At 40.7% G+C, this 24,269-nt stretch overlaps 2 protein-coding genes across 6 annotated transcripts in view; one reads left to right on the forward strand and one right to left on the reverse strand.

The window, feature by feature from the left end:
* The window catches only part of LOC138755732 (CCN family member 4-like), a 62,114-nt gene extending 43,791 nt beyond the window's left edge, over nt 1-18,323 (forward strand). For all 4 annotated transcript variants that reach the window (XM_069922228.1, XM_069922229.1, XM_069922231.1 and 1 more), the window contains exons 2-5: nt 3,415-3,703; nt 9,327-9,584; nt 11,676-11,869; nt 14,334-18,323. In XM_069922228.1, coding sequence (XP_069778329.1) covers nt 3,415-3,703; nt 9,327-9,584; nt 11,676-11,869; nt 14,334-14,633 — 1,041 coding nt within the window. In that variant the 3' untranslated portion in view covers nt 14,634-18,323. The remainder of the gene's footprint in view (nt 1-3,414; nt 3,704-9,326; nt 9,585-11,675; nt 11,870-14,333) is intronic.
* The window catches only part of LOC138755731 (protein NDRG1-like), an 83,885-nt gene continuing 73,006 nt past the window's right edge, over nt 13,391-24,269 (reverse strand). For both annotated transcript variants that reach the window (XM_069922225.1, XM_069922226.1), the window contains exons 14-16: nt 23,484-23,519; nt 20,884-20,935; nt 13,391-20,793 (exon numbers count right to left, since the gene is read on the reverse strand). In XM_069922225.1, coding sequence (XP_069778326.1) covers nt 20,576-20,793; nt 20,884-20,935; nt 23,484-23,519 — 306 coding nt within the window. In that variant the 3' untranslated portion in view covers nt 13,391-20,575. The remainder of the gene's footprint in view (nt 20,794-20,883; nt 20,936-23,483; nt 23,520-24,269) is intronic.

Below are 24,269 nucleotides of genomic sequence, written 5' to 3' on the forward strand. Positions count from 1 at the left end.
AGCAAGCTGACGCCAATGCATTCTGGGATTTGTAGTATTAGCTGTGCATGCGCTATACTGGTGCGGCGGCCAGCGGGCCACCTCTAATACATTTTTGAAATGATTTTGCGGGCCAAATATAATTATATCGCGGGCCAAATTTGGCCCACGGGCCATAGTTTGACATGTGTGATTTATGACGATAGGTTTTGCCTTGTAGAATGTAATGGCCTACAAGCCCTGCCATAGCTGGTGAGTATCTAATTCTGTTTTTAACTCAGAATTGACTCTTTGCTGTTAAAATGGCCTTCTTTATGTTGTACCTGGAGATCCTATAGAGATCTGGACCATCAGTCTTTAACGTCATTGACCTAGCTGTCAGCAGGGTGCGAATCCTCTGGTCCATCCACAGCTTTTGTTTGGGGTACTCGTGGTATGTACACTTGGTGACACACTCATCCACGCAGGACCTGATGAAGTCGGTGACAGCTGTAGCATGCACATTCATACAAGTTTGAAGATGAATCCTTGAATAGGGTCCAGTCCACAGATTCAAAGCAGCCCTGTCAGAGCTCTTCCACCTCCCTTGATTGAACATTCACCATCTCCATCACTCATGCTGTAGTCCTCAGTCCCTGCTTATATGCTAGGAGTAGAAGTACAGCCAGGTGATCAGACTTGCTGAAGTGGGGGCATTGGATAGCTCAGTAGGTGAAGGGGGTGTGGCAAGATGGCGTAGAGTCTAGAAGTGTAATCTCGACCTCTCTGGCCAGACTTTTAAGTACCCGTTTTTTAACCCTTTGTTTTCAAGTTTAAACTTTTTAAATTTTAGTTTAAAGTATTGAGGAACTATTATGGCCATTAATGGTAAAAGGATTAAACCTCAAGTGCAGAAGAAGTTACATTTTCGAAGTGCTGAAGATTTGGGGTCTAAACGACTTGTTACAGCTTCAAGTTTAATTTCCTCAGTGTCTAAACCACAAAGATCGCCGGTGGGAACTGAAAGAAAATGTCTACTACTCACCAAGTGAAGGATGGCGCTGGAATTACCCGTTCTCTGGAGGAAGGTGCGTGTTCCCAAGAAGTGGATCCCGATTCTGGAAGCCTTTTGATTTTAACGGAGGGAGCATGCAGGAAGACGACTCCATTGTTTGAAACGCTTCAGGAAGCATTTCAACCTGAAGATATCGATTTCCTCCATGATTTTGCGCAAAAACAACGAGCTGCGGGAAGACCAGCGGCGACCCCCTGAGGAAGTCGGGGTGCCATCGCTGGGAGTCCGGATCCGCAGGAAAGCCTCAAAAATGCCTTTCGTTGAGTTGCAGCAGGAGCTGTAGTTACCTGGTTCTGTCACTACGTTAGAGAAAGCAGGGCTGAGCTTTTCTGAGCTACAATGTATGCAGTTAAATGCTGTTATTCAACTTTTAATGAATGAGATGGTTCAAATAAATGCTAGTATAAGTTCAGAACTGAATACAGTTAAAGCACATGTGGAAGCATCTTGCGAAGATTTTTTAAAATTTCAGACTGCTTTTTTGGAATGTAAACAGTAAGTGGTTTCTAACACAGAAAAAGTTTTGAAGGTTGAAAAATCAGTTATAGAATTGGGAGAATGTGAGAAGGAGTTAGAGAGGAAAATAGACTACTTGGAGAATCAAAGCAGAAGGAATAATGTGAAAATTGTTGGTTTACCAGAAGGTATGGAAGGACAAGATCCTCTTCGTTTTTTTAAAGACTGGATCCCACAAGTATTAGGACAAAAAATTTTTTCTGGAGGCCTGGTATTGGAAAGAGCTCATAGAGCTTTATGAAGAACAGCTTTACCTGGTCAACCACCGAGACCGATAATAATTCGATGTTTGAATTATCTGGACAGAGAAGCAATACTTCGACTAACAGTGCAAAATGCGAGACAACGACAAACTCCGTTATTGATTCAGAATAGTAGAGTTTTTTTTTATCCTGACGAGTCAAGAGGTCATTCAATGCCGATGTCGATTTAACCCAGTTAAAGAAGCTTTGTGGCATAAAGGTTATAAGTCTACTTTTCGCTACCCGGCAGTGTTGAAGGTGTTTTATGGAGATCATCAATTTCGGTTTTTTGAGAATGATCATGAAGCAATGATTTTTGCTGATTCATTGCCAGACATAAGAGGACAAAGACGTAGTCCACCATTGTCTCCTAAAGAAAAATCTGCTTGTTTTGGAAACAGAAGAAATGGCAGAAATGGAAATGGAAAGAGTCCAACTTTTTCTGAAATGGGATCTTCAAGATTGGAATCTCTTGGATGAAAAGAAGAATTTTCTTATTCTTATTCTACTTTTTTTTGTTTTTATGATATTTTGCTGTTATTCATTGTTTGGCTGGGGAGGGAGAGATTTGCTCTAAGTTCTTTACTAGTCATCAGCCACTGGTGGGTGACCCACACCCAATTTTTGTTTAGGGATTACTACCTTTTGGTAGTTTTTTTTTGGGGGGGGAGTTTTTTTAATTTTTTTATTTTCATTTTAGTTAGCTTTTAATTTGTGACATTTTTTCTCCTACTTGAGGGCCTATATACATTGATACATATAAAGATATTATTGGTATTTAGTAACAATAGTAGATATGTCAAAGTTGAGGTTTGCTACCTTTAATGTTCGCGGTTTAAACAGTCCGATCAAGCGTAAGCGAGTCTTGGCGTATATTATAAATTTGTTACAGCAATATAATGTGACTATACTAAAACATTTAATGAAGCTATGGATTAAGAAAAATAAAATGATAGGCTTTAGGGCTAAATTATCGACTTTGACTCCGTTGTATAATAATCAACTTATTTCTTTTTCAATACATAATCAAAGTTTATTGCATAGAGTATGTAATGACTGTGCTTACAGCGATTGGCTGAGAGTTTAGCGATGCCTACTGTCTGGACCTTAAAGGGTTGTGTCCCTAGCCAGGTCGGATCATTCCGGACTGGTCGGCCACCTGTGAAGAGCTTCTGTCTTTTGCTAATAAAAGCTTTGGTTTGGATCAACAAGTCTTTGGTTCTTTCGACGAGCCCTACACCTTGTAATAGAAATTAAGAAATCAGTTTTCAACATATTTATTTTAAATGCTAAATGCAGGGTAGAAGGGGACCTCAATGATTTTGGGCGCTCTCATCAGACAACAATCTCAGTAGATCACATCGATGGAGGGGTGGGATATTCCAGTGATCCTCTCTGCCACTTTTATGGTCCTGTGGATTGACGTCTGATCCATTTCTCTGCACCACAGAGTGATGCAGCCAGCCATATGCTCTCGACAGAACTCCTGTAAAATGTTGACATGATTGCAGCTGGTACTTTGCCTGCTCTAAGTTTTCAGGAAGGGCAGTGAACTATCTGCGATTTCCTTGTGAGGGCTCACCCTTAAGCCTTTATTCTAATTGTGTCCTCTCTTCCTCACAGGGCCTCACCCAGGACTCCAGGACAGCTTCAGAGGAGAGTGAAAACTCAATGGATTTCTTCCACCCAAATAACCGCACTCAGTTCTGCCATTGGCCCTGCCAATGTCCAAAGCGTTTGCCCAAGTGCCCAGCTGGAGTCAGCTTGGTGCTGGATGGCTGTGAGTGCTGTAAGACATGTGCCAAGCAGCTGAGAGAGAACTGTACAGAGGCAGACACCTGTGATTTTCACAGAGGATTGTACTGTGATTATAGTGGGGATGCCCCAAGGTTCGAAGTAGGAATATGCGCAAGTAAGTGAGCTATTTATTTTGGAAATTTACACAAAATAAATGCATTGGTGAAGGGATTGAATGAGGAGGATAGAGCAAGGACTGCTCCCTCATTTAAAGATTTGAGGGAAAACCGCTGGCAACTTTTGACTACCATCCAACTTTTAGAAAACTTCCAATAAATGTCAAATGGAAGACTGGCTACACTAGGCCATACAGAACTTGGAAGTGGATAAAGAATTAATTAGAAGGAAAGGGAAAGTGGTGGAAATTTCCAAGTAGGAAAATTTTTCCTTGTATTTGTGTACAGCTAGGCCTTAGAAAAATATAAGAAGGAAAAATTGAGTTACTGATTGATGATGAATTAACAACCGAAGGAACTGAAGCGACCAGGAGAGAGGAGAGCCAGAACAATGCATTGACCAGAAAGTGAGGGTGTTTCATCACAAAAGTGAACCATTTGCCCCATCAGGTCCTCAACGTCTTCTCCCCGCTCATCTTCACATATCTTTACATTCACCGTCCTTTTTTTATTAATTTTCTCATTTAATGCGCAAATGCTTTTCACTTCAACTATTCCCTGTGATAAGGGCCTTGAAATGATTTGGTTAAGAAAAAAAAACCATCTGCTGAAATCTTTATTAGATTCATTGGTGGATTCCTGATATCTTCAAGCCTGTCTTTTCCACAGATGGAACCAGTTTCCTGTCAAAGGTATCTATCTGCTTTTCACTGGTGTTGAGCAAAAGATGAAGAACTTATACCAACATCAGTTTAAAAAAAATTGAAGGGCATCTTCCACTGCTGCTTTTGTTATGGAGACTGACTTTCTGCCCCCCAATTATGGGCCCAGACCTCAACATGACCAGTGACACAGAAGAATCATTGAGTTAAGTCAAATACTTGATCCAATTCAATGAGTTTTAATCGCATAGTCTAATTCTATGGCATGATGAAGTATGGAGACATACAAACATTGAGCGACACTGTGCAGATTCAGTACAGAATGAAAGATCAGAAGCATTATGATGGGGTTTCCTTGCATCAGTCCGAAAGGGATTACAATGTCACCTGTGGAGCAAATGGGAATGGGTGGTGTATGGGTGATGTGAATGCAGGATATCTGAAATAAAAACAGAAAATACAGGAAATGCTCAGCATCATTTATGAAAAGAGAATAGGTGATACTTCAGAGAAAAGAAACAACTGCTGCAGGAATTTAGTTATCCCTCTCAGTTTTGGTAGTCAGTGTGCACAAAAGTTTTATGTTGTTCAATTTATTTTCCATGACCAAAGCATGCGCACAGTGATTGCTTGTGTAAATGTAAACTTGAAATTGTTTTATGATCATTTTGGCACGGCTTATCTCTCATGGCCTCATAAAACTCTATCGGCACATTTTAATATAATGCAAGTATGATGGCATTCTACAAAATAATGTATTTAATTAAGATTTTATTCTCTACTTTGAACTACTCTATTCAGTTTGTTGTTCCATGAAAGCATCAATGTGTTTTGTGCGCTGGTTGTAAAATGTGTGCGCGCGCACACTTGCACAGCAGCATCTGTGGAGGGAAAGGGATGGTCGATGAGATGAGACCCTGCATCTGGGCTGAGTACGATGAGGCGCTGGCTAGTCGAAAAGGTGATGGGGTGAGATGAGGCAGGAAGCTGATGAATGGAATCAGTTAAGTGGGGGGATGGTGGGCAGATAGAAAGAGTAAGGATAGTGGAAATTGCCTCTTCTCCATCAGGAGTCCAAACAAAGATGAGGTGAATACCAATGGCCAATGGCCATCTGGAATTCTCAGCTCCATGCCAATTAATTGACCTCCCCATACCAACATTGACCTGCCTGTCCTCAGCCTCCTACACTAACAGGCTGAAGCCAAATGCAAACGAGAACAGCACCTCAAGTTCCACCTCCAACCCAATGAAATTAATATTAAATTCTCCAACTTCAGGTAACACACATCCCCTCTGTTCCTTTCTCTCTCCTCTGATTCAACCACTTCTCCTCACACTCATCCTTACTTCCAAACACTAACCCTCTCCCCAGCCCCGTCGTCCAATTTCCTTCACCTCTCCTATCTTGATCCACCTTCACTTGCCAGCTCCTAACACACTCTTTATCCCCACCTCTTGAAACTGGCTATCTCCCCCTTACACTTGGCATCCTGATGCAGGGTCCCGAACAGAAGGTCTGCTTAGTTTCATTGGGCAGGGCGTTGAGTATAAAAATAAGGCACATTGCAGCTATATAAAACTTTGGTTAGGTCACACTTGGAACGTTCTGTGCCATTATGGTCACTCCATTACAGGAAGGATGTGGAGCTTTGGAAAGGCTACAGAAGAGGATGTTGCTCGGTTTAGCGAGTAATGCATTCTAGGGAGAGATTGGAGAAAGGTGGGTTGTTTTCTCTGAAGCACAGGTGGTTGAGAGGAGACCTAACAGAGGTCTATAAAATTATGAGAGCCATTGGCAGATGAGACAGTCAGAATCTTTTTCTAAGGGTAAAAGTGTCACACACTAGAGGATGTGTTTAAATTGAGGGAGGGATATGTGTGGGTTAAATATTTTACACAGAGAGCGATAGGTGTCTGGAACAGGCAGGCACCTGGGATAATGTCAGAGGGAGATTGGAGGTTTCTTGATACACATGGATATGAAGGGGAGGGTGATTATCTATCTGCTGCAAGTAGAAGAGATTTAGTTTGATTTGGATTTAGACATCAGTTCAGCCCAGATGTAAGGGTCTGTTCTATGCTTTTATTCCTTTTCTCTATAGGAGCTGTCTGAATTCCTCCAGCAGTTATTTTTTTAGGCTCCACACTATAACATCTGTAGTCTCTTGTGCCTCAGGTTAATCTATCTGGTCCGGGACAATCTTTCACAACTGGAAAAGAAAGTGTCTTCTCATAAAGAGTTTCAGATCTCAAACATTAACTCTGTTTCTCCATCCTCATAGGCCGCATGATATTTGACGTTTTCCAGCGCTTCCTGTTTGTGTTTGGGCGATCTTTTAGCAGCAGTGCCATCCCGTGGATAAAATAAGGAATTACAGTTGTTTCTGACCATTGTCACTATTACAGCAAGTTAAATGATCCCACGACCAAGCACATCTTCCCCTCCCCTTCCATCCGCTTTCCATCAGGATCACCCCCCCCCCCCCCCGCAAGTCCCTCGTCCGCTTATCCTTTCCCATCATTACCCGCTTGGGACCTACCACTGTGACCGAAAGAAGCGCTACACCTGCCAACGAGAGATGGGTAGGCTTTTTGATTCAAGGCAAGGAGGACTTCCTTAGCAATAGTGGTGTTCTCCCATTCCACCTGGCTGTTCCCCCGGAGGCTATAGTTGGTGGTTCTACTCGTGGTGATGCCCTGCGCCAAAAGGTATTGACACAACTTGTTGCTCATGAAGTGAAGTAGGACCCCTGATTGCTGCGGATGCAGCTCAGGAACCCAAATAGGATAAAGATGTTGCGCAGTGCCTTTATGACTGGCCGTGGTCATGTCCAGGCAAGGAATGGCAATGGGAATCAGGACATTGAGGAAGTACAGATTTCGGTTGGAGGAAGGCAGGGACCCCTTGAAATCCATGCTCAGGCATTCAAAGGGGCGGGTAGCCTTGATCAGGTGTGACTTGTCGGTCTTGTAGAAATGTGACTTGCTCTCAGCACAGACTCAGCAATTTCTGGTCAGAATCTTGACATTGTCGATGGAATAGTGAAGGTTTCTGGCTTTGACGAAGTGAAAAAGCCTGGTGACCCCGGGGTGACAGATGTCATCATGGAATGCTTGGAGTTGGTCAGACTGAACTGGCACATGTCCCCCCAGGACAGGGCATCTGAAGGCTCGTAGAGCTTCCCAGGCTGGTACAAGATGTCATAGTTATAATTATCCACTTCAGAATCTTATTGTTTTTAATTTAACCCTGCTGCTTATTGTTAAAAATAAAAGTGACTGCACTTTGGTCAGTCAGCAGGGTAAATTGTTTGCCGACCAGGTAGTGCCTCCAGTGTCACACTGCCTCAACAAAGAGAAATGTTGGACTTCAGGGCCATGAAGGATGCAAGAGACAAACACCACGGGTCTGCCTGCTTGGTTAAGGGTGGCAGCTAGGACAAAGTCAGAGGCATTGCTCTCCATCTGGAGTGGGGTGTATTCGTCCATGGTCTTGGCGATGTCTCCTTTGAAGCAAGCTTCTGCCGACAGGGGGAAGGAGGTGGCTTTCACCAGGGGCTGGGCCTTGACCATGTAATTGGGGACCTACTGGGTGTAGTATGAGAAGAAGCCCAGGCACACCTTCAGAGCCTTTTGGCTGTGAGGGAGTGAAAGCTTCATCAGGGGCTGCATGCGGTTGGGGTCAGGACCATTGATGCCATGTTCCATGATGCATCCGAGGATGGTCAGGCATCAAATGTGAAACACACATTTGTATTTATATTATAAGTGAGATTGAGTGCCTTGGCATTTTGGAGGAACTTTTCTAAGTTTGCGTTGTGGTCCTGCAGGTCATGGCCACAGATGGTGACATTGGTCCAAATAAGGGAACATGTCCTTGAGCCCATGCTGGTCCACCATCCGGTCCATTTCTCTCTGAAAAAGGAGGCACTGTTGGTGACTCTGAAGGGCACCTGTAGGAAGTGGTAGGGACAGCTGTCCGTCTCGAACATGGTGTACTGGCAGTCCTCTGGGCGGATGGGAAGCTAGTGGTGTGCCAATTTTAAATCAGTGTTGGAGAAAACCCATTATTGGGTGATCTGATTCACCATGTTGGCAATGTGGAGAAGGGGGTACGCATCCAGCTCCATGAAACAGTTGATGATTTGATTATAATCGATCACCATGCAAAGTTTTTTTCCCATTTTTGACCACCATAACCTGGGCTCTCCAGGGGCTAGTGTTCAGTTCAATCATCCCCTTGGCCAGAAACCATTGCACTTCTGACCTAATAAGTGCCCTTGACCCCCCCGGTGCTGTGTCACCTGCTCTTGGTAGCAACCAGCTTACAGTTGGGGGTGAAATTGGTGAATGGGACTGGAGGGGTGGACAGACCACAGGTCAGAAATGGTGGGTGGATCATGGTATGTCGTTTGGTCACGAGCAGCAGGGAGGGCGGGTGGTTTAAAAACTGGTGGTTGTGGACTGTGGGGGAAGGGATGGGGCCTGTCAAACTCCACAGGGACGCTCTTGAGGTAACACTGAAAGTCCAACCCCAGTATCATGGGCATGCAGAGCTGTGGAATTACTAACAGTTTCAAGTTTTCATAGGTTGTGCCACGTATGGTCAGCATCACCATGCAGTAGCCACAAATCTCTGGCGACTGGGACCTGGAGGCCATGGAAGGCCATGGAGTTCTTGTAACTCACTGGGCTCACCGCGAGAGAGTAGCCCTGCACGGTATTGGGATGTACAAAGCTCTCTGTGCTCCCTCTATCAAATGGACAGTTAGTTAAATGAGCATTTACCTCAACCTCTATCATCAAATGGGCAAGCTGGTGGAAGCAGTCCTGGTCTGCATTGGACCCCAGCATCTGCAGATTTCCTTGTTTAAACCAAATATGTTTGTTGATTTCACAAATTAAAGAATAAATAATACATGAAAAATTAATTAATCTTTAATTTTGCTACTTTTAGATATGGGTGGTATCGGATGTGAACTCAATGGAGCCAATTATGCCAACGGCCAAAGCTTTCAACCGAACTGCAAGTACAAGTGTACATGTGTGAATGGTGCAATTGGCTGCATTCCAGTGTGCAGGCAGTCCCGTCCTCCGCTCGTCTGGTGTCAAAACCCCAAACGCATTAAAATGCCAGGGAAATGCTGTGAACAATGGATATGTGATGAGTCAAAAAAATTGAGGAAGACTGCACCTCGCCATGTATCCATGTCAGGTAGGGAAAGGGCAGCAGCCATGTTCCAGTTCAGTGAAGGGTCTGAGTGATCTGTGCAAATTAAGGGTAATGAAAGGATGAACAATAAAAAGTCAAAAGTGATTCGGTTAAAATAAATACTTGAAAAGGGAAAGTTTGCAGGTTTGTGGAACAGGGAAGTGCTAATTGGATAATTGTCTATTTGTACTTTGGGTCAGTGACCTCATTCTGGGATGTATTTCAAAGCGGCAACTCAAGATAACACCTTGGCTTCGAAATCAAAGTCACATGAGCCAGTTTTTTCACATCTGTCTTCAATCAGATGAGGTCAGCTAATTTACCTCAGACCTTCTATTTATTATATTTTAACAATACAGTACAGTCGAAGGCTCTTCCAGCCCATGAAACCTGTGCAGCCCAATTACACCCAATTAACCTACGAACCCTGTAAATTTTGGTAGATGTGAGGAAACTGGAGACCCAGAAAAAACCTACGCAAGTCATGGAGAGAACCAACAAACTCTTTACAGACCCTGCTGGATTCATAACTGGGTTATTCTTCTGTAATGGCATTATGCTCATCGTGACACCATCACATACCTCCCCAGTCTGTGTAGTATTAGAGTTTGAATTCCATTAGATTCAGTAAATGAAATTGGTCTGTAAATTGTGTCATGGATGATGTCAATGTTGAAGTGTTAATTCCTGCTGATTAATTCACTCTCAGCCAATTAATGTCTTTTACATTTGGCACAATTCTTGTTGAAAATGGCAGCAATGTTAATATTATTTTAGGTTAACCTTGGAAAGTAGGTTTGGAAATGGGTACCATTAACCAATTTGGCCATACAGTGGAATGTGAAGGAAGATTTGGAATATTGAAATTGCCTTTTCTCATTCCAACCCTTCTGTCTTTGGTTTGAAACTCCAAATTGTAAATTTGCCACTGCCTCCATCAATAATTTTCCCTCAGAATTTCATGGGAGATTCCATACATATACTTCCATCTTGTTTTCTTCAATGATCCTCAAAGATTTAAGAAAATACATTTATTTCATTCTTTATTCAAAAATGAACTATATATTTGAAAGAGGCAAAAATTAGTTGTTTTAGGAAAGAGGAGTAGGACTAATATTTAGCTCTTTGAAAACCACTGAAGGTGAAATGGACCAAAGAGCTTTCTTCCATGATCTGACCCATGAACTTATGGTATTGTATTGGCAAAATTATATTGTAACCACAAAATGCTGAAGAGTAATCAGACATTTCTCAAAGAAAGTATTATCTCCATGATATAAATTTTAACCTAAGTAGAGAACTTAGTTCCTCTGCTTTAGATGATTTGAGAAATTTACAAGACAGGAAACTTTTACCTACCAGCAACTACAGGAAAAATATCAATAATATGAAAGAGTGCAGAGATTTACTAGGATGTGCCCAGTCTTCAAGAACTGAGTTACAGGGAAAGATTAAACAGGTTAACACTTTATTCCCTGAAGTGTAATAGGATGAGGGAAGATTTGATAAAAATATTTAACATTATGAGGGGTCTAATCTATGGAAAGGGGATCCCAATTGCTTTGACTTAGATGCCTCAAGTTCAAGAACGTGATTGGACTGGACATAATACCATGTGGTATGGGAGGAGTTGCTGGGGATCGTAAGGTAAAAACATCATGAGATGGGACCGGAGAAGGAGTCACCCAGTACTAAGGAGTAACAGGATGTAGGTGTGACCTTGTACGCTCAAGATAAGTTTGGCACTAACAAGCTGATGAGCAGCAGACTAACAGTAGGCTTTTTCCACTGAGGGAAGGTGAGATAGAAACCAGAGGACATGGGTTAAGGGCGAAAGGGGTAAAAAGGGGAGAGTGGTGGGAGTATGGAATGAGCACCCAGCTGAAGTGGTAAACGTGGGTTGAATTTTAATTTATAAGATGATTTAGGCAGGTACATGGATTGGTGGAGTATGGAGCGCTATATTCGGGGTGCAGGTCAGCGGGACTAGGGAGAATAATAGTTTGGCACAGACTAGAAGGGCGTGTTTCTGTGCTGCATTTTACTATGTCCTATGGTTCTAAAGCCGAAGAATAACTGTTTCCTGTGTTTTAGCTTATGCAGGAGAATCAGAAGTGTGGCACCAGAACTGCTTAGTACAAATTACACCATGGAGTACCTGCTCAAAGTCTTGTGGAATGGGAATATCAACCAGGATTTCAAATGAAAATGACCAGTGTAAAGTTGTGACAGAAAGACGCCTTTGTTACATAAGGCCTTGCAATGTTGACATTACCAAACATATCAAGGTAATCTCCATGGTCTTAATTGACTTTATTTTTTTTTAAATCTCGGGCACTCCCAATGACGCACTAAATACAAGCAGCATATCTTTTAAATAGGATTTAGGGAACTAACTATGTTAGTGGTGGATCTTGATAGAGTAACTTTGATATGAACTCTGCATGAATATTTTCCCCTTCCAAAGACCAAGGGCTAGCTCTGGTGAGCTGGTTAAACACATACCAGAAACTGAAATAGGAACCTTCCTGATGGTGAGAAGTAAATGGAAAGGGGATCCCAATTGCTTTGACTTAGATGCCTCAAGTTCAAGAACGTGACTGGACTGGACATAATACCATGTGGTATGGGAGGAGTTGCTGGGGATCGTAAGGTAAAAACATCATGAGATGGGACCGGAGAAGGAGTCACCCAGTACTAAGGAGTAACAGGATGCAGGTGTGACCTTGTACGCTCAAGATAAGTTTGGCACTAACAAGCTGATGAGCAGCAGACTAACAGTGAAGGGTAGCAACAGCTTATTCATTGGACAGTGTAATGGTATGATAATTTACTAAGTGTGTGTTCTGAGGTATAAAAAAACACCACTTGCTGATATCAGGAGAATGCACCTTCTCCAACTAACACTGTTAGTTGCAAGTGTTACAATCCGGTAATAAAGAACCTTGATTTCGACTCAGTCTGGTGTCTGACTCACTCATTCTCAAACAAAGCAGACCTAACAGGATCCATCCATGTCCCTAAAGGAATTCCCTTTTGTTTCTCATGTTAATAGAGGTGTTGGGCTAGTAATGCCTTGTTATGTGTTTTGCAGGAAAAAAGGAAAATAAATTTTGTATACATGACATTAAAGGATTTAAGATAATGGTAGATTATAGAAATGTTCTAGTCAAAGCAGGTCACCTATTTATCAGTCTTTTAAGGATTGATATTCTGAAGCTTCATCTGTACACTAAAACATTTTCTCCATGATTTTCAATGCCTAATTGATACAAAAGAAGAAGGTTTTACTAAGTCCAAAAAGAGTAAAATGTAAGGGTTGGTTGGTGGTGCAAGGACTTTGATAAACACAAACAGGACTGCACATGTGGTGGGCTGCTGGCAATTTGGGGCGAGGAACCCCTGGAGCCTGAGGGCTGCTGGAGACCACTGTTGGGAGATTCACGCTGGGCTGTGGACTGCCGGAGACTGGCTTGAAACTGGCTGAAGGAGTACCAGGTATCGGAACCGGGATGCGAGGGGGTACCGAAGAAGCTGAGGAGTTCTTGACCATGTCGGAGATTCACATCTAGAGGTTGGGTTGCCAATGGTTTGGACTGTGTGGCTGCGGAGGTAAATCTACAGACACTCGGTGACTTGGGGTTGCGGGGCGGGGGCGAAGAGACTCCTTTGCTTTTCTTTCTCTGATTGTAAAAGGCGCTTCAGGCAGTTTCTGACGATAGCGAATCTGTCTGCCTTACAGCTGGAAAGAGCAATTTCATGTAAAGTGACACTGTTTTAGTACAATGACAATAAATATCATCTTGAGCTTGAAGGTAAAATATTGGCTTTATTTTAGAAAACATTCACAGCTTTCTTTTATTTTAAAATACTTAAAAATTATATACAGGAGATTAATACAATTAGTACTAGTCTTTGTGCCATCAAACCATTACATACTATGTAGCCAATCACATTTTCTCTATAAACAGTACACCCAATAACTGTCTGAAGAAGTGTTACACAGGACTCCAGCTCCTCCATATCCAGTGGTCACTAGACCTTAGCCTTTGTGGTAGCTGCACCAAGTTTCAATACAGCTCCACATATAGTTCTATCCCCTCCTACAGCCTTTATCATCAGCCTTATCAGACTGAGTATTCTTGGGTGACATCACATATAATAGAATGGTTGGTGACACACATTGTTAGTATTTTGTCCAGTGATTGACATTAGACAACCATTGTCCATTTGCAAGAAGAAACCACCACTAATAGTTGTGTTCAAACCTGATTGAAAATTTGTAATTTATTTAAGTGCAACACATAAAAATATGCACATTACCAAGGGTAACCGAAATGCTACTAAAACAAAAGAGCAGCTTTAGACTGATCTGCTAGTAATTTAATGTTGAATAATTTCCCTTAAAGACAATCTATAAGAAAATCACGTTAAACTAAAACGTCTGCAGATGTTGTGTTTGGAGTTAATACACAAAGTGGTGGAGAAACTCAGCAGGTCCTGCAATGTCCATTGGAGGCAAAAAAATATAACCAACATTTTGGCCCTGAGCCCATCAAGACATGAACATAACACAGGCAGGTATGATTAAAAAGGTAGTGGGTGGGTGGTGGGAAAGAAGGGGACAACCATAAGACAACAACCAAGAGGACATAGACGGATTAATGATAGCAGAAACTATCCAACTCGGGACTTCTGGATTGGGAAGGGAAGTGACAAAATTGACCATGACTTGTTTGCTTCTCCTTGCAGGAAGGAAAAAAGTGCCTCAGCGTCCTGAAGCAGGTGGAACCTATGAACTTTACTTTGTCTGGGTGTGTGAGTCGACGCACATATAGGCCCAAATACTGTGGTGTCTGTACAGATGACCGATGCTGCACACCGCAGAAATCAAAGACCATTGAGGTGAATTTCGACTGCCCTGACGGTCAGGGATTCTCTAAGAATATGATGTGGATAAACTCCTGTTTCTGCAATTTAAGGTGCAAGAATCCCAATGACATCTTCGCAGATCTGTTGTATTATCCCAATTATTCAGAAATCTCAAACTAAGCCTTGAAAATGGATGCCCTTTAACTAACTGCTGATAAAGAGTACTGGAATGCAGGAAAATATACCGTTAGCCTGAAATAACAATGGCAATCTTGGCATCAATTGCCTACAAGATTTTTTTTAAAATCTCTGCTCGGAGTAATTATTATTATTTTTGACAAAGTAAGAAATTTATTTAGAGAATTAAATATTCAACAAAAATGTTTAAAGATATAAATTTACTGAGGTGTCACTTTAACTTCAAGATTCAGTGCTGACATTTCATGCCAGCACTAAATAGCCTGATAATTAGATAACTTGTTTTAAAGACAAACTTTTTTTGTTTTTCCTCATTTGGTGGAACTCTGAGTTAGAAGGCTGTGGGGTTTAATTCTCTGCAACAAGAAAAACATTTTGGGGAGAAACTCTCAAGCATTGCCAAGGCAATTCCACCCATTCTGCTTTGAATTTAAACTGAGTTGTTTTCCTTCCACTCAAATAAAGGTATTATTAATGTCCAATTGTGTTAATTATGGCTCACTCCTGGCACCTCTACCTCCAAGACAGTTTGGTCATGCGATTGAAGCTATTCTCTAGTGTGTAATCCAGGCTGCCATTTCTCTGGGACAAAGAGGAAGTGTCACTACTGGAGGTGCCATCTTTCCTGTTAAATATTAAACTTTTATGAATAGCATATTTGACATTCCATAAGTCCTGAGATGTTCCCAGTGATATTTATGCCTCAACCAACAATAGTTAAATACAACTTTTCTAAATATCATGATATCTGGCACTTTGCAGTCTGCAAATTGACTATTTTAGTAATAGAAGGGTACTGTGGACCACACAGAATGTACCTGGAAGGATGTGATGGTGGATTTCGAGTGCATTAAGGTGATGAAATCCCCAGGACCTGACCAAGTAAATCTTCAAACCTTTTGGGAAGAGGAAGGAACTGTAGATACCCTGGCAGAGATGTTTACCTCATCTTCAGGTAAAGTGCCAGAAGGCCAGTGGGTGGCTAATGTGCCATTATTTAAGGGCATCAAAGTCAAGCTAGGCAACTACAGGCCAGTGAGTCTGATGTCAGTAGAGAGGAAGTTGCTGGATGGCATTCTGAGGGATAGGATCATCATTTGAATAGGGAAGAAATGATAACTGTTAAAGTAATCTTGATCTCTGCATCATTCTTGTGTTTATTAACCTGAAACTTTAATTAAAAAAATTGAAAAAGAAATGAAGTAGTCAGGATCATGAGAACTTATGTCTCTCAATCTGACCAAGGGTATTTATGAGGGCAATGAACTGCAGTTAAGACTGTTGACAAGGCCTTACAAGTTTAAGTTTACCCAGATACAGTGATAAAGTTTGCTTTGCAAGTGGTCTGCTAAACTTCTCATACATAGTACAGCAGGTAAGACAATATGGAAGGGCAGAGTTAGAGGTACTACATATATGGATTCTGATAGAGGTAATTGATGAGAATGTGGAGGCATTGGTAGTGATCTTTCAGGAATTGCTATATTCAGGAACTGTTGTAGAGGACTGGAAAAAGAAGAAAAAAGATTCCACTCCACTTTAAGTCAGTAGTAAGGAAGGCAAATCCAGTGCAAGCATTCATTTTGAGAGAACTAGAATATAAAAGCAAAGAGGTTGTATAAGATTTCGTCAGACCACATGTGGAGTATTGTGAGCCGTTTTGGGCCCTTTATGCAAGGACCAATGTGTTTGAGATGATTCAGAGGTTTACAAGAAAAATCTTGAGGATGATATAGTTAATGTCCAAGGAGCATCTGGTAACTCTGGCCGAGTAAAACTGGTTTGAGTTTCAAATTACGAGGGCGAAATCTCACTGAAACCTATTGAATGTTCTGAACAAAGCAATGAATACTTAACAGATTTGGATTAATTCTTTAAAGTCCTCCTTTTGTGGAATAGTTACTAAAACTTTGATTTTTGTTGAGCCTTTAGATTTCTTATATGTCTAGAGTGTGCTGATCATCTCTGTAATTTATTTGCCAATTAGCCAGTTGCAGATTGACAGGTTTAGCCTTTATGAAGTCATTAAAGCAGCGAAACATGAAAGGAAGTATTCCACACATTGTACCTAGATTGCAAAATTGAGTTGACAACACCAAGGCCTAGATTTTGACAACCATCTTCTTTTACATCCAATATTTAAGGCAAAGGTAACAACAACAATTTTATAGTAGTCATCTCATTGATTTGTGCGTGATAAAAACTGCTGCGCCATACAAATTATTTAGTCCCCAGAGTGAAGTAGGATTGCATTTATTTTTTTCTCCTCAAATAATTATTCTGGCAATTTGACTGGGTATTTTCTAGGCCCATTTGTTCTTTCACACAAAATTTCTGTGTCAGTTGCTCATGGAGCATTGTAGAGTAATTTCAGTAAATATTCCAGAGGTAGCTCCAAAGGCAATGGAGCTGAATTGAAACCCCAATATTTTGAACCTGGGTGTCAACTTCCTCTGACCCCATTAATAGATCCTAACGTCCAATTGCATTTCCACTGTGGAACCACTCGGCTCTTCATCCCCAATCCAAATCTATTTAACTCTCCATTGAACCCCACTTCCTGACCAATGCTTTGCCAGTGGCTACTGGCCTTCCAACCCCCAAAAATCTAGTCTATCCGGCATTACACATTGTGGAAAGTGACAACATTGACTATGCAGAGTAGAAATGACAATTTGATCATTCCTTTCTCTATAAAGCTTGGTAATCACATGGCTTCAAGAAAGACCAACATTATGAACTATAAAATTATACTATACTTTTATATAAAAAGTTGTTCATCCTTTGAGAAATTAAATTGCTGATTCCCTCAAACCCTCCCATTCTGAATATTGTTGAGTAACTTGAAAGTTTACAGTAGATCAACCTAATGAGCTCAATCCTGCTTACAACTTGCTCTACTTTTGTCAATACTGTTCAGGTGTCCAAAAATTCCATTTTATTTTCAGTATTAATTGTTCAAGAGGGACTGTTGTACAATCCCACTGAAAACTAAATACACCTTAAAAGAAAGTCAGCCAGTTAGATTGATAGGCACCTTTGCCAATATACATTTTCTTTTCAGACCTCTCCTGGTCTGTTGAGCTTTACCGGACTGAATGCTTTTTTTGAAATCATAATTTCCCCTAATACCCAAATTCCATTCACAACTTAGAAGTCAGCAAAATAACAGAATTTTAAAAATAAAGCCACGCAAACAAATGTTGCAGTTTCAAGAATTTATTTTCAAAATAAATACAAATGTGCAAGTCATTATCAATTTAACTACTGAAAACTTTCCATGCTGCCTTTTGCAAAATCAAAAAGGATCATAACCTTTTAAAGCTTTTGGATCTATAGATGGTGACAAAAAAAGTTAAGAAAATGTTTTATTCAAAATAGGTAGCAAATACAGCTTGAAGACACTGCAAGTCTGAAAAAAAAGACATCTCCCCATCTAACCCTTATGCAGTTTGCCAATCTTTGATGAAGGTGGAAGAATACTGTGCTACCATCAGATGTCCTATAATCTCAGCATTTAATATCCAGTTTTTTTTTTTAAGATGGGGGAAAAATTGCTGTAATATGATTTTAAAAATCCCGCTTCCTGAAAAGGCAAACCCAATAAATAATACTTGTAATTTACTTTTGATGTCACTGCACTTTTAAATTAAAATTTGCAGCTTTCATTTCCCCCACCCTCAAGGGTTGCACACTAAGGTACACGGCTATGTAAAATTACTTCTAGGTAAGCTTGCTGTTACAAGCAACCTAGCTAGATAAAGGAGAGAAAATGGTTCTGTGTGTAGTTTGAATGAATATACTTTCTTGATACAAGTTTTTATACCGATCTCTTGTGTTTCCTTTCAGACACCATGATAAGCCATTACATTAATCAATGCACAGAAGTACTGGAGAAACTCAGCTGGTCCCATAGTGTCCATAGGAGGCAAAAATGTTTAACTAACATTTTGTGCCCGAAATGTTGACTATATATCTTTGCACTCGTATGGATGCTGCAGGACCCGAGTTTTCCAGCAACGTATGTGTATCAACTACAATCACAGCATCTGCAGACTTTCTTATTTCACTTCTAGCAGTTACACTAGGACAGCATTTTAGGATATTACAACAAGACTATAAACTGTTGTAGATTTTAATTCAATAGTTAGATAATCAAAAATTATGCATTTCAGGAGAATAACTAATTAAGCAATATTAGTAAATTATTGGATAGTATTCAGGTGGTAATTTCACATCTTAGAGTTTTCTCTTGTTTGCAACTTCTACATCGGATGAAGTTAAAATTAGGAAGAACTTCTTGTTTTGTCATAAACAGATTTTGGACATTTAAAATACAAAGTCTGAAAATAATATATAGATGCCCATCTGTGAAGAGAAATGCCATCAACACGAGATGTTAAACATTTCTCTCCAGGATTTTTGGGTTGTACTTTTGGCACAAAACATTACAGCACATTAAACAGGGCTTTTGGTTAATAAGCATCATCTGCTGCACTTAGTTTGGTGGGGGGGTGGGGGAAAGAGATGGAAAAAAAAAAAATCAGGAATGCAGGGAGTAGGGGAAAGCAAGATACATTTCTGGGCAAGTCAATGCAAGTGTGGTCTATGCAGTGCCACCATGCTGATTTCTGCCAAGGAAATGTATAATCAGGTTATTGAGTTTAACATGGCATTCCTATTTGTCTGCAAATTTCAGGAAAAATGTCTGCATCTGCACTTTCTGGTTTAACTCAGGAAAATGTAAACTGGATACATGCTCAGGAAAAAAAAAATGGAATATGAAAATTTACATCATATTACTGAGCATTCATTAAGAACAAGCTTTATGGCTACAACTCAGAATTCATGAGTTTTAACATAAACCAGTGGTTCTCAAACTTTTTCTTTCCACTCAAACTGCTAAGTTTGAAAACCACTGTTTTAATCGTACCTAATTGACTCATTATGTGCACAGCTTCATAACTCCAAAGGAAATGGGCCAATGACAATTTTTCTCAAGCAAAATATAATATTAGCAATCGAGGCTCTCAACCTTTTCCCCCCACTCACATGCCACCTAAGTCATTACTAATCACAGAGCACCCATGGCTGGGGTGGAGGTTGGTGCACAGCCTTTTGCCATGCATGGGCCAGATGGTGAGTCACTGATTTCTTCGTGGCAGCTTGGGGGGGGGGGGGGGGCGTGTATGCTGGTGGTGCTCTAAGGATAAATTTGGATCACGGGCTGTAGGTTGCCCAACCCCGACATAGGGATTACTTAAGGTGGCATGTGAGTGGAAAGAAGAAAATATGAAAACACTGCCATGAACCATACAAATGTGTTAGTAATCACATCATTCACAAGGAGACAAGGAAATTTAACAATACAAATTTGGTACAAGATAAACGCGTTAGAAAAATCAGAAACTATGAAATAATATTCTCAGCAAAATTTAAAACAAAAATCAAATTTTGTATTGCCTTATTCTAAATCTAAGCAGACTAGAGGCAAGTTTAAATCCAAAAGCAACCGCAGAATTAATGCAATATTTATACCTGTTGTTTAAAGAGCAAAACACATCAAGGTGGGAAAGCCAATAAAGTGTTACAAAAATTTCAGCAACTAAGATTCAACACTTCTGATCAAGAAATTAATCAAATACACATTTATTCGTTAAATTTTAACTGTTGGAGAATTGTTACCCATAATGTAATGGTTCCAAAGAAAATTCTATTTCTGCATGTTTTGCCATATCATCAAATATTTGGACCCTTTTATTCATATATGGCACCAATCAAAAAGTTCTAAACAGGAAAGTATGCACAGAAGTTTTTCTCAATTTCCCCCTTTTTTCATCTTTTACAGCATACTCAAGATGCAGTGAGGGTAAATTTACACTGTTTTAACTTTTTTTTTAAAAAAAGATGGTTAAACAAAGCTTTTAACACGCAAGTTCTGCTGACTGAGGGCTAGGGCGTTCGACACCTTCCACGTTAGCATTTGGGTTTGCATTAGAGTTTGCGTTTTGGTGCAGTCCCACAGCTGGGTGACTGTAGAACTTGGCAGCCTCACCAGTGTGAGCTCGGCTTCTATTACCTTCTATGCTGGATCCTGATGCTGAGCGAGATCTCATTAGTCGAGTCATACTGGCTGCAGGCACTATAATTTAATGACAAAGAAACGGCATTGAATTATTTACATGAGAATAACACTCCTGTATGAGACAAATGGATTATTCATTCTACTTACTGTAGCCCATTCCTTGCACAAAATATTTAAGAGCCTCTGTGAGTTTTGCTGGCTGTGAAAGAAAAAGCTCTTAGTGTGACTAGTTTTAAATTTGGTGTTAAAAATGCAATGAGTCACCGTGAATATTTCTATAACGCTGCCAGTTTCACTTCTGTAGCAATGAAATAACACTGCACTGCTCAGTTGGAGCGAACTGCTGCACTTTTGTACAGAAGATGCCTCAGGATTAGAGCTGGCTGTGTTGTACAGTGGCATCACTTAATGAAGAGATGTGGGCCTCAGACAGGTCTTGCTCCATGTATGCTGCAGAAGCAGCAGTTGCTCTATGCGTCATCTCATCACCTCCCATTAAGATGCAACAGAAATTGCCATCTCTTCCCTCAATAAAAACCAGGCTAGAGAATCTCAGCAGGTCAAATAGTGCACTTTATATCTTCTTCCTTCTTTGGCTTGGCTTCGCGGACGAAGATTTATGTACATAAAGCAACATTTCAGGCTTGAGCTCTTCATCAAGGTATGAGCAAAATATAGGCAGGCACCCCTCTATGTAACTGGATACTGGACTATCTAACACAGTGGTTCTCAACCTTTTAGTTTCCACTCACATACCACTTTAAGTATTCCCTATGCCATAAGTGTTCTGTGATTAATAAGAGATTGCTTAAGGTGGTATGTGGGTGGAAAGAAAAAGTTTGAAAACCATTGTTTTAATTGTACCCAACTGATTATGTGCACGGTTTCACATCTCCAAAGGAAATGGGCCAATGACAATTTTTCTCAAGCAAAATAGTTCAGTAACAATTGGGTCTAGAGCAGTGATTCTCAACCTTCCCTTCCCACTCACATACCACCTTAAGCAATCCCTTACTAATCACAGAACACATGGCATAGGGATTACTTAAAGTGGTATGTGAGTGGAAAGTAAAAGGTTGGGAACCACAGATCTAACAGGAAGGCCAGTCTATCTGGCAGCAGAAAGTCGAGCACCATCACACTGTCTCAGGGCTGCTCACCCCACTTTTGTTTATGCTACTTTTCCCACATCTGCAATGCCAGATCCAGCTCCAACAGTCAATTTTGCAGACGCCGTGACAGTATTTGACTTCATCGGCAACATCGCCGAGTTGCACTCTAGCAGTGGTTTTCAAACAGTCCACCTCATCTCATTCCACTTTAAGAAATCCTTATGCCATAGGTGCTCTGTGATTAGTAAGGGATTCCTTAAGGTGGTAGGTGAGTGGGGAAAAATGGTTGAGAACCACTGCCCTGACCCAATTGTTACTGAAATAGTTTGCTTGAGAAAAATTGTCATGGGCTCATTTCCTTTGGAGCTATGCAACTGTGCACATGATGAGTCGATTAGATACAATTAAACAGTGGTTTTCAAACTTTTCTTTCTACTCACCTACCATCTTAAGGAATCCCTTACTAATCACAGAGCACTTGTGGTATAGTGATGACTTAAAGTGGAATGCAAGTTTAGGGGGCAATTTGAAAACCACTCCACTACAGGGAAGAGCCGGAAAATCTTAATGAAGTAAGAGAATAGCAACCCGAATCTCAACGTGGACAAGACAAAGGAGACAATTGTAGACTTCAGGAAGACTAGGAATGACCACCCTCCACTACCCACAAATTAACTCTGTAGTGGAGAGAATAGAAAGCACCTAGTTCCTTAGAAAAGTGACTTATCCTGGACAATTATCTCCTCACTTGTCAGAAAGATGCAAACAGCAACTGCATTTCCTGAGAAGACTGAGGCAGGCAAGATTGCCAGACACCGTCAACTTTCTACTGGAGCTCAACTGAGAGGGTCCTAGTTGGCTGCAGTGTGATATGGTTGCTACAAAGCATCAGACTGAAAGTCAATTCACAGGAGCAGCAGAGAGGATCACTGGGGTCTTCCTCCCCAACAGGAGAAAAAAAAGTGGCTTCCAGCTATTCATGTCAGGAAAGAGGTACAAGAGTATCAGAGCCAGAAGCACCAGGTTGGGGACAGCTTCTTGCCACGGGCAGCGAGACTGATGAATAACTGCTTATACAAACCCTCCGTGACTACTATTTTTTAACAATTATATTTCTTTATTATTTGTATCCCAGTACTCTGCATATGTATCATTTGCCTCGATGAGTATTTAGTGTTTTGCACTGAAGGCTAGAAAACGCTTTGTCAGGTTGCACCTGTACAATCAGATGATAAATGAACTTGATAAGCAACATTTCAGGCCTGGGCTCTTACTTAAAGCAAGAAAAATCATTTTTACATCTTTATCACCAATGGGCACATAACATTACTACCATCACAGCGATTACAGACTTTCATGTTTCAATGCCACCAAAGTAGCTTTTTTTTTTAAATATTGGGGGGTGGGGTGGGGGTGGTCCTATCTACAGGAGTAAGCGTTCAGATTTCAGGACCAAAAGCATAATTACAGATCAACATTCTACAGGGTTGTGCTAAGCTAGGAATGAATGCAGTTGTATCTGCCCACACTCCCTTTCCACCCAAAAAAATCTCTTCGGAAAGGAGGAAAATTCAAAAAGAAAGGACAAGGAAACAAACTAGTCCAACAATTATAAAAATAGAGATTTAAATATACCTGAACAATCTGTGGTGATCCTCCACAATCAGACATCTATTTCAAACAAAGGAGGAAACAGTTAACCCAAAATGCCACACAAAAGTTAAAGTACAAGTATAGCTCCATTAACAGTCATATTGATTACTGAATTAGATTTGCTACATTGAAAAAATGCTTATATGCACAGTTTACAGTCTTGGGACAAGATTTAATTTATGTATATTTTGCTAGATAGTCATTTTTAGATTTAAAATACTCCTTTTGGAAGATTTGCTTCCCTTCTGAAAATTACCATTAGGCCTACAAGCAAAAACATGTACAACTGTTGTGAGGGAGATCAGGTACTCAGGAGGTGCATCATCAACTGACCCCAACTGCATAGTCCTATATGGCTTCTTTCCCGTATTCCCATTCGCGTGTAGCTTTCCAATCATATGGCAGCAATCAGGAAAAATCTGGCCAATATTAATTCCAAGCTCAACTCCCACCCGCTACAGGTTTCAACAAAACAGATACTCTACATGTCCGATTATCCGTTATTCTCAGTTATCCAAAACAATCAGAAATTCTCAATTATCTGAAAAAGTATTTTGGAGCTGAAATATTGATACAGATTGAAAAATGTTTGGAAAACCCTTAAGTAGAATTTCAAATTTTTGGAGTTGGATTCATCCTTTGTTTACTGTTACAAGCGATTTGCTGTTGCTACTGGGTTGTTTTTAAAAATGACCAGTTATCCAAAAATATTGTTTACCTGAAATAGGCCCAGTCCCTTCCATTTCAGATAATCAGAGTTGTACTGTA

Source organism: Narcine bancroftii, chromosome 2 (assembly GCF_036971445.1).
Source record: "Narcine bancroftii isolate sNarBan1 chromosome 2, sNarBan1.hap1, whole genome shotgun sequence".
NCBI classification, from domain to species: domain Eukaryota; kingdom Metazoa; phylum Chordata; class Chondrichthyes; order Torpediniformes; family Narcinidae; genus Narcine; species Narcine bancroftii.